This window comes from Drosophila biarmipes, chromosome 3R (assembly GCF_025231255.1).
Source record: "Drosophila biarmipes strain raj3 chromosome 3R, RU_DBia_V1.1, whole genome shotgun sequence".
Classification (NCBI taxonomy): Eukaryota; Metazoa; Arthropoda; class Insecta; order Diptera; family Drosophilidae; genus Drosophila; species Drosophila biarmipes.
This window is the reverse complement of record NC_066616.1, coordinates 29,027,890-29,041,899: the sequence shown is the minus strand read 5'-3', so window position 1 is coordinate 29,041,899 and position 14,010 is coordinate 29,027,890. Positions and strand designations below refer to the sequence as shown.

The 14,010-nt window shown below is 43.4% G+C and overlaps 6 protein-coding genes across 7 annotated transcripts; 5 read left to right on the top strand and 1 right to left on the bottom strand.

Annotated features, from left to right (window-relative positions):
* The first annotated feature begins 95 nt into the window (after window positions 1-95).
* Window positions 96-1,759, top strand: LOC108025433 (zinc finger protein 568). The gene is made up of 4 exons (XM_050888565.1): window positions 96-297; window positions 359-1,215; window positions 1,284-1,409; window positions 1,515-1,759. Exons 1-4 carry the CDS (start codon window positions 184-186, stop codon window positions 1,639-1,641), a joined length of 1,224 nt encoding a protein of 407 aa, XP_050744522.1. The 5' UTR covers window positions 96-183; the 3' UTR covers window positions 1,642-1,759.
* Window positions 1,760-1,882: 123 nt separating this feature from the next.
* On the top strand, window positions 1,883-3,500 carry LOC108025431 (zinc finger protein 689). Of its 2 annotated transcripts, XM_044093375.2 has the most exons (5): window positions 1,883-1,900; window positions 1,963-2,089; window positions 2,156-3,039; window positions 3,096-3,215; window positions 3,273-3,500. In XM_044093375.2, exons 2-5 carry the CDS (start codon window positions 1,979-1,981, stop codon window positions 3,397-3,399), a joined length of 1,242 nt encoding a protein of 413 aa, XP_043949310.1. In that variant the 5' UTR covers window positions 1,883-1,900; window positions 1,963-1,978; the 3' UTR covers window positions 3,400-3,500. The 2 variants fall into 2 exon arrangements, with proteins under 2 accessions (XP_043949310.1, XP_050744521.1); XM_050888564.1 differs by having other exon boundaries at window positions 1,885-2,089.
* An 82-nt stretch (window positions 3,501-3,582) lies between these two features.
* On the top strand, window positions 3,583-5,587 carry LOC108025434 (zinc finger protein 189). The gene is made up of 5 exons (XM_017095924.3): window positions 3,583-3,829; window positions 3,883-4,808; window positions 4,874-5,008; window positions 5,316-5,435; window positions 5,494-5,587. The coding sequence occupies exons 1-4, from the start codon at window positions 3,719-3,721 to the stop codon at window positions 5,323-5,325; spliced, it is 1,182 nt and encodes a 393-aa protein (XP_016951413.2). The 5' UTR covers window positions 3,583-3,718; the 3' UTR covers window positions 5,326-5,435; window positions 5,494-5,587.
* An 805-nt stretch (window positions 5,588-6,392) lies between these two features.
* LOC108025546 (zinc finger protein 271) lies at window positions 6,393-9,297 on the top strand. Its single transcript, XM_017096076.3, has 5 exons — window positions 6,393-6,630; window positions 6,706-7,053; window positions 7,502-8,313; window positions 8,370-8,690; window positions 8,752-9,297. Exons 1-5 carry the CDS (start codon window positions 6,595-6,597, stop codon window positions 8,897-8,899), a joined length of 1,665 nt encoding a protein of 554 aa, XP_016951565.1. The 5' UTR covers window positions 6,393-6,594; the 3' UTR covers window positions 8,900-9,297.
* Window positions 9,298-9,923: 626 nt separating this feature from the next.
* Window positions 9,924-11,897, top strand: LOC108025448 (inhibitor of growth protein 2). Its single transcript, XM_017095946.3, has 3 exons — window positions 9,924-10,270; window positions 10,352-11,328; window positions 11,389-11,897. The coding sequence occupies exons 1-3, from the start codon at window positions 10,129-10,131 to the stop codon at window positions 11,593-11,595; spliced, it is 1,326 nt and encodes a 441-aa protein (XP_016951435.1). The 5' UTR covers window positions 9,924-10,128; the 3' UTR covers window positions 11,596-11,897.
* A 54-nt stretch (window positions 11,898-11,951) lies between these two features.
* Window positions 11,952-13,186, bottom strand: LOC108025449 (uncharacterized). Its single transcript, XM_017095947.3, has 5 exons — window positions 13,114-13,186; window positions 12,616-12,894; window positions 12,460-12,559; window positions 12,347-12,397; window positions 11,952-12,282 (listed from the first exon to the last, which is right to left on the bottom strand). The coding sequence occupies exons 2-5, from the start codon at window positions 12,888-12,890 to the stop codon at window positions 12,199-12,201; spliced, it is 510 nt and encodes a 169-aa protein (XP_016951436.1). The 5' UTR covers window positions 12,891-12,894; window positions 13,114-13,186; the 3' UTR covers window positions 11,952-12,198.
* Between the last annotated feature and the right edge of the window lie 824 nt (window positions 13,187-14,010).

Below are 14,010 nucleotides of genomic sequence, written 5' to 3'. Positions count from 1 at the left end.
TTATGATTATTTTTTAAACACAACTAGAGAATTTTTAATTTTGGCGCCAATAATTGACAGTCACCCGGGCACGCAGTCACCGCAAGCACTGCGAATGGCTAAATACGAATAATAACAACAGAGTGTCAATTGGGACGCGCTGATGAAGAAATTTCCAAATTTACGCACAAATAATTGTTTATAATGTCTTCGCAATGCCGGTTGTGTGGGGATACCATATATACCAAAGGCGCGCTTAATATTTTCAATGGGTCCAAGCAAATTATCGTGCAAATCGCCTTGCTGACGGGCATTTGGGTGAGTTCTTATGTCAAAAGTATAGTTTTTATATTAAAAGCATGCATTTCCATCTACACAGCTCAAGGATCAGCCGAATATGCCCCGAAAAATGTGTTCCTGTTGTCTTCTTAGTCTTAAAAGTGCCATAGCCTTTAGGGAGGTCTGCATTAAGACCAACAAACGACTATCAAACACTGTGAAATCGGTCAGAACTAAAGAGGAGGAGGAGGAGGATCTCGATGATGTGAGTAATCCGTTAGAAGTCAGGCACACGGTATCTACGATAAAGAAGGATGTTAAAGAGGAAGAGGACGACGTATATATGGAAGAGGAGTTCATTGAGGACCTGGAGGATGACCTCTATGCTACGGATAGTCAAGAAGACAACGAGGAGAAGCCAGAGGAAGATGATAAGAAGATACTGAAAGAAGAGGAGGAGACACAGGATGAGGAGGCACTGGAAGATTTCGAGGACGATGAGGAGTGGACACAGGGTGATGAGGAGAACTCTGATACCCAGGACGACAGTGGTGATGATTCAGATACAGAAGCCACTATCAAATCTCTAGTATCTGAAGTCGTGGGAGAAGAGCATCACGAGGGGATACCCAATGGGCATTCCTCAAACGCTCTTAAAAAGTCAAGAAACAACGAGAACTCCCCTTCAGAAAGAAATCGAAAGAAGTACAAAAGCAGTAAAGTCTTTGTTTGTGATCACTGCGGCCGGAAATTTAACGACAAGGGTAATCTCAACCTGCACGTGCTGCGACACACGGGCGTCAAGCCCTTCGAATGCCCAGAGTGCGGTCAGAGGGAGTTCAACAAGTACATACTAAACATACACATCCGGGTAAAGCACCGCGGAGAGAAGCCCTACGCCTGCAAATACTGCAATGCGCAATTCGAGAGCAGTACCAAGCGAACTCGCCACGAAAGGTAGCTATCTTGAAAGTGTTCCTTACGTTGCTTGGATTTCTTACGAACATTCGCTTATTTCCTTTCAGGAGGACTCACATAGTGCAGCCTGTGAAGCAAAAACCCTTTAAGTGCTCCTCCTGCGACTTGCGTTTCGAGATCAGGTCTCAAAGGACGAAACACGAGAAAATTCATTCTGGAATACGAGAGTTTCAGTAAGTAAAATCCCAGATCGCCCTTTCCATTGCGGTAGCAGGCACTTTAAATAGTAAATAGTACCACAAAAATGATTTTCAATGTCCTATTAATTTCTTTCCCAGGTGTAAAGTATGCAAAGTTGCCTTCACCCGCGCCTCCAACTTGAAGATCCACTGCAAGTCAAAGCAACACCAAAGGAAAGAGTTGGAGTTCAATAGCAGATCCAAAAACAAGATTTCAGTTAAATGAGGTACTCTACATTTGTTGACAAGTGTTAAATCTGTCAATGACCACGAAAGCTAATGTATTTTTTTCAACAGAACAACCACGGTTTGAATAAAACCTGTTTTTAATTCAAGTAAACTAAGATCAAATTGTTTAAGCTGAGAGATGTAACAAAAAAGGGGTTTCTCTCTCGAAGATGCATGTTTTTTTTCAGTATTAAATTTGCCATTCCCATGGAGACGTCTGTATGTTTTAGCCATTCCCAAACCACGGCGCCACAGTGGTAAACAGGAGAGCTTGAGGAATTTAGTTTACCAAAACAATATAACTTGTTTTTAATCACAGACTACAGTCCATTGGGATGGACGTGCTGTGTCGCACTTGTGGCCAGCAGGCGAAGCACTTCAAGGCACTCTTCGACAAGGAAGGCAGCGACGCCCTATGCAACATACACAAGTTGACAGGGATTTGGGTATGCTATCTCGCCTTAATGCATATATTATATTATAAATTATTAAGATCCCCTATTTTATTCCAGTTCGGTGACCATCCCGGAGTGCCCACAAAGATCTGCCTATCCTGCCTGCTGGACTTGAACGATGCCGTCGCCTTTCGCGAGCGTTGCATCAAGACGAACATTTCCTGGTTCGAGGATCAGGATAAGCCAAACGAGGCGAGCACTGAAATCGCCGATCAGAGGAAAACTATCAAAAAGAAGACTAGGATTGTTATTGTACCGTACCCGAAAAATGTTGTGCCTGTTGTACTGCCCTACAAGGGCGTGAACCAGGCCATAGTTCTTCCAAAATGCATCAAGAAACTGAACAAGGGTCTAGATGACCCTGTTTGTCCGGAAGACCCTTCTGCTGATCCCGAGGATCCCCTCAGGTGCGAGGACCCTATCTACGTGAAGGACCAGCCACTTTCAGATGAGGAGCATGAGGATAGCAGAAGAGAGTTTGCGGATGGCGAGATTCTGGAGGAGTACTTAGAGGACGAAGAAGTGGAAACTCTGAAAGATCGCGACTCAAGTACAGGATCCACTGTCCAACCTCTCACCCCAGAAAAACATCCCCTTAGGAAATCCAAAGAGAATACCAGAAACTTGCCAAAAAATTCTAGAGACCGAGAGAACGCCAGTCCAAATGCTTTGAAAGGGAAGCGAAAGCGGTACAAAGGCACTAAAATCTTCATATGTGATCACTGCGGCAAGAAATTCAAGGACACAGGAAACCTCAACATGCACCTAATGCGACACACTGGCGTCAAGCCATTTGAATGTCCGGAATGCGGGCAAAAGGAGCTCAACAGGTACATCCTGAATATTCACATCCGGGTGAAGCACCGCGGAGAAAAGCCCTATCCCTGCAAATATTGTGGTGTGACCTTCGAAAGTACCACAAAGCGGGTTCGTCACGTAAGGTAACTACAAAAATAACTTTCCTATCGCTGCTTATATTAAAAATGGTTAATTTTAGGAGGACCCACGAAAGCAAGAGAATAAAACCCTTTAAGTGCTCTTACTGTGACAAAAGGTTCGATCTCAAGTCAATAAGGAGCAAGCACGAGATGGTGCACACCGGAGATCGTAACTTTCCGTAAGAAATAATAATAAAACAATAAAGAAGTTTAATATGAAATAACTTATTTCCCAGCTGCGAAATATGCAACTTCTCGTTTATCACCAAAAGAAACCGGAACCTCCACTTTCAAACCAAAAATCACAAAAGGAAAGAGTTGGAAGCAAAAAGTAAATCCATAAGCAAGGAGTCAGCTACATAAGTACAAAATATTTGACTAAAGTGACAGAAGATCCAAAAGTGAAAACATATAAACAATTTTTAAAAATGCTAAAAATGTTAAATATATATTTTTAACCGTTAGTCACAGTACTGTGATTTTCTTGAGATACAATAGTGTTGTTAAATATTAGAATAAAGTAATTTAAATTTGTTGCACAGTGTTAATTGCCATTCACCATCTTTGCGGGCATTTCAGCCATTCACGCAGAAGGCTTATTTATTCTTCTCTGCCAAAGTAAACAACTCACTTTTCAAATGAATTAAGCAAACTCATTAAGGCTGAAAGGAACGCCAGCAAGATGACCACATTGTGTCGGACTTGCGGTCACGAAATGGATCTCGGCAAGGCTCTCTTCCACAAGGAAAACAGCGAAGTGCTGTACAACATCCTTCGGTTGACTGGGATTCTGGTAGATATCTTACCACCAAATTGGAACTCTATTATATCCAGGTTCCATTCCAGTTTGAGGATCACCCTGGAGTACCCACAGAGATCTGTACGTCCTGTCTGCTAGATCTCACCGAGGCCATTGCCTTCCGGGAGCGCTGCATCGTGACTAACAACTCCTGGTTCAAGGATCAGGACAAAAAGGAGCACTTGGAAGTTCAAATGGAGAAGGGACCTTTGCCGAAAGATCTCCAAAAGGAAGTTGTTCCTGAAAGTACCTTACAGCTACCAAAGAGTACTGTGCCAGTAGAGATCCCACCAGAATCCAGCAAGAAACTAGAAAGGAACACGTCGATAGCCATGGAAGAGCCTATTTTTCACATCACGGTTGATATTGTGGATCCTCTGAGGTGCGAGGATCCTATCCAAGTGAAGAGTGAACCCCTGCCTTCATATGAAGCGCCAGAGGAGTCCAGAAACGTAGATGTCAAGGAAGAGGAGTCCGGAAAACAAGTCCCAGAAGTAGTGGCACCTGTTATGAGAAAGAGACGAGGTAGGCCAAAGGACAGTATGAGCAAGGAGGAAAAAAAAGACAGGCGGAGAAAGCTGGCCGCGGAGAGAAGAGCTGAGACCAAGGATCAGAAACTCTACTTCTGCGACCAGTGTGGCAAGACCTTCAGCGAGAAGGGCAACTTCAATGTCCACCTCACGCGGCACAAGGGCACCAAGGAGTTCCAGTGCAGCGAATGCGACCGCAGGGAGTTCACCCAGCACCTGCTCAACTTGCACGTGCGGATCAAGCATCGCGGCGAGCTGCCCTATGAGTGCAAGTACTGTGGCCAGCGGTTCGACAACTGCCTCAAGCGGTTGTTCCACGAACGGAGGCACAAGGAGCACCCCAATCAGAGACCTCATGTGTGCCCCATTTGCAAAAAGGGCTTCAAGAGTACAACGTCCCTTAAGCACCACAATGTTGTGCACACCGGAGAACAGCCATTCCAGTAGGTTTAGGTCAAAGATCGTAGTGTTGTATCTGAACTACGTAAATAATTATTTGCCTTTCTAGCTGCGAACTGTGCCAGACCCACTTCAATCGGAGGAACAGCCTGAGAACCCACTACAAGTCGAAACAGCATCTGAATAAGGTCGAGGAGCAGGCACAAATGCTTGATGTCGAGGACCAAACTGGCCCGGAGGATGGGTAAATCTTTGTATATTTTTATGTTTCCTAACATATAATTCTGAAAAACTTTAAATATGGATTCCTTTTCGTTATAACGTCCACTGTTTAATATATCACTTCGTAGTAATTGCTTTTTGTTATAAGTTTGTGAATCAGAATATGAAAACCGAAAGCGTGATAATATCAACAATTTTATAAAATTATAATAAGAGAAAAAATTTTTTTAAATGAAGCATTCTGAATTGTTCTAAAATCGTAGCAAAATAAAAAATAATTGTTTATAAATATTTTTTGTGAATAGTTTCTATTAAATAAATTTTTGCAGTGATTGCTAACAATCGGTGTCCAAAAAGCACATCTTGCTTGTAGCTCAGTGTAACGTTTGGGATTCCCACGGAAACGTATGTTACTTTTGCCATTCACCGAATTCGGAAACATTTAAATGGTAAACATAGCTTACTGAGTTTTTAAAGCAGAGTAAAATTCTGCGGCTGAAATTTCAGGAAGAATACCATGGGAATGAACGCATTGTGTCGCACCTGTGGCCAGGAGGCGAGGCATTCCAAGGCACTCTTCGACAAGGGCGACAGCCGCATCCTGTGCAATATCCACAAGCTGACGGGGATTAGGGTATGCTGTCCCACCGAAAGGTGTCCCATCTTGCTAGGGCGACCCTCGATAAGGAGAGCATTCCGATACAGACCACAGCTGACCCTATCGGATTAATTTTTGCTCCGGAAGCCTCTGGTGCTGAGTTCGTGGATTTCCTGATGAGCGACGACAATATTTAAGGGACTACCAGTGCAAGGAGTGCGATCGCAAGGAGTTAATCTTCACGTGCGGATCATGCATCGCGGAGAGCTGCCCTTTGTGTGCAAGTACTGTGACTAGCGGCTTGCCAACACCCCCAATCGATTGTCCCATGAGCGGATCCACAAGGAGCATGCTAACCAAAGACCCCCATTTGCAAGATGGGCTTCAAGGAGCAGGCACAAAAAAGCTTTATTTTGGAGGCACGGAGGATGGGTAAATCTTTGAATATTTGTATATATACAACATATATGTTTGTTGACATGCACTGCTGGGACCATGAACAGATGAACTCTCTCAAAGTTTATTTTTGAAAAGCGCGCCAATAATAAACTAGTTCTTTTGTATCCGAAAAAGCCCAGAGGCGTAGAGAAAGGGAAAATTTGTAAATAAATTTTATAAATATATCTAATTGAATTTAAAAGAAGTAGAACCAAGCAATCAAACAGATAATTTTTTTTATTGTAAATAAAGATATTTTATTTAAAACCCCCTTCGAAGTAATTCCTACTACGCGTATGTCCGCATCCCTGGCACAACCCCTACTTTGGGGCTGTGCAGCCCTGCGAAGCCGGCTGCTGTTTTGCAGAAATTTCGCAGTTTGCCGGCAAAGGATGAAGTGCGCAGTTCGAAAGCGCGGCAAACGCTCCTTTTACAAGTCCGTAGCATATCACACCGGTGAAAACAAAAGCGTTTTCTTGACCTTTGCGAGTGCCCGCGGAACTTTCCACCGGAAAAACGGCAGCCCTTTCGAAACTGCAGAAATTCCATTAACTTCGGCCACCTTTTAAAAGATGTTGTCGTCCCGGACTGCCGGTGATTCAAAATGGGTGTGTCCCTCCAACTCCTCTGGTGTATCATGAATATTCTAATCTCGTTTGTGTATACCTTTTGTCTCCATCAAGGTGAACCAGCCTTTGAACAACAAAGAACATGTGGAGAGTGGCCGAAAAGAGCGATCCCCAAAGCAAGTAAACAAGAAGCTGGTAGACCTGCTCATAGCAGACGCGGAGGATGATGGCGCCCACAGTGCTTCCAACTCCACACTTATGGCCGCTCCCACGCCAGACAGCGCGTTCTTTGATGGCCATTCCGAGGAGGAGAGCAATGGGGATCAGGAGAAGGATCCTCCGATGGAAAGGAAGTGCCGCACATGCTTTCAAGTCGTGTCTTTGGATGGAGATGTGAAGGACCTCTATGACAGGGACAACATTGCGCTCATTTACCACATTGAAGTCACCACCGGGGTGTGGGTAGGTCGGGCACAGGGTGAAAGGGTCAATATATTCTGCTAAAAAACTGCATGCGAATAGGTTTTAAATTTAAACCACCCTTGATATTAATTTTTTAAGGCTATTTTGTAAAAATAGGATGTAGCTTAAAAAAAGTTATAACATCTGTTCCTATCTTTAATGGTTTCTTAGGGGAAGTTCATTCTCAACAAATGATTGTGCTTATCAAGTATGAGTTTAAGTTTTTATATATAAAGCGCAGACGATAAGCCAGCTGCAGTGGCGAATACATGTAGTTTGTTTACATTCGAGGATATAAAAGTATTTAATATATTTAAATGTTGAGTTTCTAATAAGAACTTAGTTATTTTCCAAAAATAAAAAAATGGATTTCAATAGATTAATAGATCCTCGCTAATCTGTTAACCAAAATATTAATAATATTGTAAATGTTTTAAACTATACGCAGATAGAAACCGGAGAAAAGGGACTTCCTCATCACATATGTGCAACATGCCAGGAAACTCTGCAGAAGTCTGTAGATTTCCGAGACAAATGCATTCAGATCGATAAGAAGTTCAAGCAAGCCGCAAAGCAAAACTCGGAAGAGGAAATTGAATCGGAACTGGAAAATGTTCTTTACGAAGAGTCTCTACAGCAAGCTAATAAAGTTCCCGAAATAGGATTTAAATACCCAGAACTTGGATCGGATAGTGAGTGTGTCCTAGATGAGAAGGACATCTCACTAGATCTGGATTCAAGTGATTTCTCATCAGGGGAAGATGGCGAAGAAAGGAAAAGATCATCGAGAAAGTCAAAGCGTGCTTGCAATGAGATTGTAAGCATTAAGAAATGTGAGACGCAAGAAGAGATTGGCAAGGTCGATCCTGGAGCTGAGGTCTACAAGGTGGTGCTAAGTGAGTGCAATTGGAAGGATGCAACCAAGCAGAAGTATTCGCTGCCATTGCCAAAGCCTGTCCGGCAAAGGGTCAGCTTAGAGGAGAAAAAACGGAGGCGACGCGAGAGGGTGCGAGCCAAGCCCTTTAACTATGTGTGCGACAAGTGCGGCCACTCCTTCCGCCAACCGGGCCAGCTGCAGATGCACTTGCTCCGCCACAGTAGCGCCAAAAACTTTGATTGTCCCGAGTGCCCGAAGAAGTTCTTCGATGCATACACCCGGAATATTCATCTGAGAGCCCGCCACAAGGGCGAAAAACCATTTCCCTGCAACCATTGCAACAAGTCGTTCCCAAATGCAAGCAGTCGTCATAGGCACGAGAGGTAGGTAATACCTTTTTTGAAGGAGTTAGTATAATATCTTTTTGTAACCACCACAGAAAAGATCACGGGGCTGGTTCCCGGATCCTCACGCGCCAGAAATCAAAGTCGGATGGTCCTGATCGACATATTTGTACCCAATGCACGAAGAGTTATTCCACAAAAAACGCTCTATCTTTACATATGAATTCCCACAATGGAGCCCGGCCCTTTAAGTGCTCGGTTTGCCAGCAGGCATTCACGGACCCATCTGCCAAAAGGCGACATGAAGCCAACCACGATAAGTTTCCCTTTCACTGTGATATCTGTTTCAAGGGATTCCTTCTGCGCTCCCAACTGATTACTCACCGGGATGTACACACTGCAGATCGTCCTCATTGGTAGGGGACAAATAAGTTTCTAAATATAATTTTATATATTTAAAAATTATTTTTTTCGCAGGTGCGAGTTCTGCGATGTTCACTATCGTCATAGGTATAAGCTAAACATACACTATAAAAGCAGTTTGCACAAGAATAATGTGCTCAAAGCTCAGGAAGAGGAATGTAATGGACTGCAACAAACTCTAAAAGATTTTTTAAGCTTCTAAGTGATATCAACTTGAATCTCAATCGCATCTCGTAACTAGAATTAAGCCAAATGCACAAGAAGTACGTGCCGAAACTCAGAACGACCGCATCAAAAATATATTAATATATTTGTGTATAAATACTCATACGTAGTTCTAGATACTCAACTGCACATGAAGTGCTGCCATAGGCTCAGCAAGAGCAGACAAGAAGTCATTACTATAATTTAGTGAAAATGTGTTTTTTTTAATAGTAATATAAAAATAATAATGTGAACGTAGAATTATATTCCATAATCAGAAATATGCATTTAATAACCGGCAATACGTCTAAACTAATTGGAAAAGTAAGACTTTACAATTTATGTACTTAGAACATGTAAAAATATCGCTCAAATAAAGAATATCAAGGAAAGTTATTTGGAAAAGGTAAATGTTTTATATGTTTAAGGTTGGGAAATCTTAGAGGGCTTCCTGTTCCAAGTTGAAAATAAATTCTTTTTAAGAAACAGTAAGTTTTTATTTAATAACCTATGAACTGCACTTTGGATTATTAACAAGATGTCTCATTTTTTTATTGCATAATAATACAATTTTCGTATAAATAAACTTACATTTTTGAAACTGCTGTAGTTTCCCGCGCAAGTAACAAATGGGGTGGTTTCGAATGTGTTTTCTAACACTTTTATTGTTTTGTTTTAAGAAATAAATAACATAAAATTAAAAACTAATAAATATAATTATATAATCATTAAAAATTTAAAATTATATCATTTATTTAATTGGTAAAATTATTAAAATAAAATTGTAACCTGAAAAATATATCACACTCTCAACTGAGTTTATCTAAAACAGGGATTATAAACATTTATTTTGTGTGAAAATAAATTTAAACAGATATTATATATTTAGTTAAAAACCCAAAGCAATATTTTATTTAAAAAAAGTCAATTTGAAAAAGGGCAGTGTCGGTAAGTGCCCTGAATTCAGTGCTGCAAACCACCCGCCGACCAGTGTTGCAAAGCACCACCCCTTGTATACATACATATATCTGCAATAATACTTACGCACACATAGTACAGTCGCAAGTTGCGACTCGCAGCGCCATATAAAAAGTTGGAACTAAGTGGAATCGAGCGATATATAGCCAGACGATCTCTTCCAGAGCGCCGGACGAGCAGCTCCCAGTCGATCACACGTCCCCGAGCCGATGTCTCGGCGGGAATAGAGCGATTCGCAGTCCAAACAACATGATAAACCCCATTGCATCCGAGTCGGAGGCCATCAACTCGGCCACCTATGTGGACAACTACATCGATTCCGTGGAGAATCTGCCCGACGACGTGCAGCGCCAGTTGTCCCGCATCCGCGACATAGATGTCCAGTACAGAGGTGAGTACTGGCGGAGATTTCCCAGCACGGAAAGTGAAAAACCTAACCTCGACCCCCCTTCGTTCGCCTTTCGTTTTTCAGGCCTCATTCGCGACGTGGACCACTACTACGACCTGTATCTGTCCCTGCAGAACTCGCCGGATGCCGGGCGACGCTCGAGAAGCATCTCGCGGATGCACCAGAGTCTCATCCAGGCCCAGGAGTTGGGCGACGAAAAGATGCAGATTGTCAACCACATGCAGGAGATAATCGATGGCAAGCTGCGCCAGCTGGACACGGACCAGCAGAACCTGGACCTGAAGGAGGAGCGCGATCGGTATGCCTCGCTGCTGGAGGATGGCCAGCCCTCGAAGCTGCAGCGTCTGCAGAGCCCCATGCGCGAGCAGGGCAACCAGTCGGGCACCGGCAACGGTGGCCTGAACGGAAATGGCCTGCTCTCGTCCAAGGATCACTATGCCCTGGGCGGCTATGCAGGTGGCCTTGTGTCCGGTTCCAGTGCCATGCCCTCGGGCAACGGTGGCAGCTCAACGCCCAGCTCGGAGCGCTCCAGCCATGTCAGCAACGGAGGCAACAGCGGCTCCAATGGCAACATCAGTGGCAGCGGAGGAGGCGGCGCTGGCGGAGATCTACAGCGCACGGGCAGCAAGCGCTCGAGGAGGCGAAACGAGAGCCTGGTCAACAACGGCGGCTCCCTGGAGATGGGCGGCAACGAGTCCAACTCGGCCAACGAGGCCAGTGGCAGCGGGGGAGGCAGTGGAGAGCGCAAATCATCGCTGGGCGGAGCCAGTGGATCGGGTCAGGGCCGAAAGGCCAGTCTGCAGGCGGCGTCCGGCGGTTTGGCCAGCGGTTCTGCGGCTACAAGCAGTGGAGCTGCCGGCGGAGGCGGTGCCAGCGGCAGCGGAGCCGGCGTGGTCGGTGCTGGCAACAATTCCGGCAAGAAAAAGAAGCGCAAGGTTCGCGGCTCTGGGGCCTCAAATGCCAATGCCAGCACGCGTGAGGAGACGCCGCCGCCGGAGACAATTGATCCGGACGAGCCGACCTACTGTGTCTGCAATCAGGTGAGTGTCTACTGTGCACCCTCTGTGGGAATTCCGAGACTAATACATTTCCTCTGGCAGATCTCCTTTGGCGAGATGATCTTGTGCGACAACGACCTGTGCCCCATCGAGTGGTTCCACTTCTCGTGCGTCTCCCTGGTGCTCAAACCGAAGGGCAAGTGGTTCTGCCCCAACTGCCGCGGAGATCGACCCAACGTGATGAAGCCGAAGGCGCAGTTCCTTAAGGAACTGGAGCGCTACAACAAGGAGAAGGAGGAGAAGACCTAGTCTACTAGGCCAGCGATTCCAGCCCATTGCTCTGTGTCCAACACCAGGCTTTGTAAAATATTCGATCCTAAGATTTACCTTAATGTATATTTAATGACTCGCGTACACCCGCTCCCTCTCCGATTCCCCACCCGCCCCACTTTCATCCAGTTTAGATCCCCCTGCTTCTGTGGTAAAAGGTTGTCAGTTTTCATTCAAAGTTTCTGTACAAATAATACCTTTCTCGATGTAAACACACACAAATTCGTATAATTAGAGTACACCTAAACTTAATTTACGCTAATAAACGTTGATATTCAAAAGCCCACAATGATTTATTGGCCCCAAGGACCCCGGTAGCATAGGCAGCGATCTAGTAGTTTTACGAATCTATTTGTTTAATTGTCGTTTAGCAGACTAAGGCATTCGATTTATACATTAGTATAATTGATCGTGTATAAAGGTGTGTAAAATATATAAATTTATATAAAACTATTTGGTAGGCATCTGTGGAAATGAATGGAATTCTTATTGTGTAAAATGCGCTTGGACGGACTCTTTGTAGCGTGCCAAGTGGGAGAAAGTATTCTCATATTCGAGCTTATGTTTGGAAGTGGCAGTCCTTCATGGCATCAGCAGCTCAATGTTCGGGTTCTGGATCTTCAGGAATATCTGGTACTGCGAGAAGACCACCAGCCAGCAGTAGATCTGTGGGATATGCAATAAAATGGGTAAATAAATTGGTTTTGCAATGTTCAGGTGAAGAACTTACATTGTAGGCCACCCAAACAAAGTTCAGTAGAGCTGATAAAGTTTGCTCCAGCTGGGGATTACAAGAAAGAGCAATCATTAGTTATGGTTTATAAGAGAGCAGCCTGAACTCACATAAATATAATAGCCTCCAATGAGCCACAGACTCCAGCAGAACTGGAAGAGAATGGCCAGTCCAATGAGTCCCAACCAAGGAAGCAGCCATCCCCGAGTGCTGGGGAATGCAATCGTTATTATAACCATTTATAAGAGACTTAAAGAAAGACTTACCTGATCTTAATGCCGTAGTAGACCAAGTAAGAGGCCAGGATGATCAGCAGGAAGTAGATGATGAAGAAGCCACCTGCAATGGGCATGGACGAGCGGATATCCGTCTCGAAGAGCGGAGAGTAGAGCTGCGCAGACTCCCCGCCCGCCAGCATGTAGGAGATCAGAGTGATCATCACGGCGGACAGTGCAGCCGTATAGCCGGCCACGGCGTAGCTTCCAGTCCGCACATTATCCGACCAGATGATTGGGGACCAGCAGGAGTCTAGCACTACCATGGTTCTGTGAGGAGGTTCCAAAAAACATGAGTAAACACTGGGAAATCACAAGTCTGTTTGGAATGCGTGACTGCGTCAACGCCCAAATATTTTGGTCTATAAAAACACAGTCTAAACACAGGATTTTCATCAGTTTTTTAATTACTGGTGAGTACTTAAGGTTATCCTGTTTTATTCCTGGGCATAGAGCTAGTTTATCTGGCTTTCTAGGGCGTGGGCGTACCTTTTTTTTTAAATATTAGTGGCTTAATTGAAAGAACAACAACGGCTTGAGAACTAGGGTTGTCACGTATGCATACAAATTTGAAGTTATCGATAGCATTATACTGTAATGAACTGTTACAAAATTTAAGCTATTTTATATTTTTTAAACATTAACATGTATTTATTATTTAAAAATAAACATTTCTTTTATTAAAGAAATTTACATTATGCTCAAAATTTATGGAAAATAAAACATCAAGCCAAAACGGCTCACGCAATTATGAGCACTCAGCAATCTCTAGTGCGTTTTATACAGCGGAGTCCAATTAGATTATAAGAAACCGTTATTTATACTTATTGAAAATTTGAAATTGAAGTATTTTTTTTTACTAGATTAAAATATTATTATTAAAAGTAGCGTTTTGAAATTGTATAAAAACCGTAATAGTTTAACAAATATTTTTGTCAATATATAGATTATATGTGTTTTCGAATACTGCATATTATAAAAAAAATATTATACATAAAAATTAATGGTAAGCCATTTCTTAGACTGCATTTAACGATATAAAATCAGTCTAATTTACTTATACTAGCTGAGTACTAAGGTTCTCCTATGATCCTATTTTAAAAATGCCCAAGAACTTTTTAAAAACATCAAGAAATATCATATAAATAAATAAAAAATCGGAAATGCCTCAAAAAAATTCAAAAAAATATATTTTCTAAACATTGGTCATGAAAAATCATGATCTCTGACCAGCGACCGGAACCACTGTGCCGCCGAGCAGCTGAGCTGACCGAATATTCACCATGTGTCGGTCGGCGGCAGCAACAACAACCACGGTCCGAGTACAGGGCCGGTTGTTGGAGTGATCTTCATTTGGCAATTACATTTGGCCGTGTTCGGAGGTGT

Excerpts from the sequence above, each read along its gene's own strand:
- LOC108025434 (XM_017095924.3), top strand. The coding sequence starts at position 3,719 with ATGACCACATTGTGTCGGACTTGCGGTCACGAAATGGATCTCGGCAAG. Across the intron at positions 3,830-3,882 it reads TTCGGTTGACTGGGATTCTG|TTTGAGGATCACCCTGGAGT; the intron begins GTAGATATCTTA and ends GTTCCATTCCAG. Across the intron at positions 4,809-4,873 it reads ACCGGAGAACAGCCATTCCA|CTGCGAACTGTGCCAGACCC; the intron begins GTAGGTTTAGGT and ends TTGCCTTTCTAG.
- LOC108025448 (XM_017095946.3), top strand. The coding sequence starts at position 10,129 with ATGATAAACCCCATTGCATCCGAGTCGGAGGCCATCAACTCGGCCACC. Across the intron at positions 10,271-10,351 it reads CATAGATGTCCAGTACAGAG|GCCTCATTCGCGACGTGGAC; the intron begins GTGAGTACTGGC and ends TTCGTTTTTCAG. Across the intron at positions 11,329-11,388 it reads CCTACTGTGTCTGCAATCAG|ATCTCCTTTGGCGAGATGAT; the intron begins GTGAGTGTCTAC and ends TTCCTCTGGCAG.
- LOC108025433 (XM_050888565.1), top strand. The coding sequence starts at position 184 with ATGTCTTCGCAATGCCGGTTGTGTGGGGATACCATATATACCAAAGGC. Across the intron at positions 298-358 it reads CCTTGCTGACGGGCATTTGG|CTCAAGGATCAGCCGAATAT; the intron begins GTGAGTTCTTAT and ends CCATCTACACAG. Across the intron at positions 1,410-1,514 it reads TCTGGAATACGAGAGTTTCA|GTGTAAAGTATGCAAAGTTG; the intron begins GTAAGTAAAATC and ends TTTCTTTCCCAG.
- LOC108025546 (XM_017096076.3), top strand. The coding sequence starts at position 6,595 with ATGTTGTCGTCCCGGACTGCCGGTGATTCAAAATGG. Across the intron at positions 7,054-7,501 it reads AAGTCACCACCGGGGTGTGG|ATAGAAACCGGAGAAAAGGG; the intron begins GTAGGTCGGGCA and ends AACTATACGCAG. Across the intron at positions 8,314-8,369 it reads AGTCGTCATAGGCACGAGAG|AAAAGATCACGGGGCTGGTT; the intron begins GTAGGTAATACC and ends TAACCACCACAG.
- LOC108025449 (XM_017095947.3), bottom strand. The coding sequence starts at position 12,890 with ATGGTAGTGCTAGACTCCTGCTGGTCCCCAATCATCTGGTCGGATAAT. Across the intron at positions 12,398-12,459 it reads TTGGAGGCTATTATATTTAT|CTGGAGCAAACTTTATCAGC; the intron begins GTGAGTTCAGGC and ends TGTAATCCCCAG. Across the intron at positions 12,283-12,346 it reads TTGTTTGGGTGGCCTACAAT|ATCTACTGCTGGCTGGTGGT; the intron begins GTAAGTTCTTCA and ends CATATCCCACAG.
- LOC108025431 (XM_044093375.2), top strand. The coding sequence starts at position 1,979 with ATGGACGTGCTGTGTCGCACTTGTGGCCAGCAGGCGAAGCACTTCAAG. Across the intron at positions 2,090-2,155 it reads ACAAGTTGACAGGGATTTGG|TTCGGTGACCATCCCGGAGT; the intron begins GTATGCTATCTC and ends ATTTTATTCCAG. Across the intron at positions 3,040-3,095 it reads AAGCGGGTTCGTCACGTAAG|GAGGACCCACGAAAGCAAGA; the intron begins GTAACTACAAAA and ends GGTTAATTTTAG.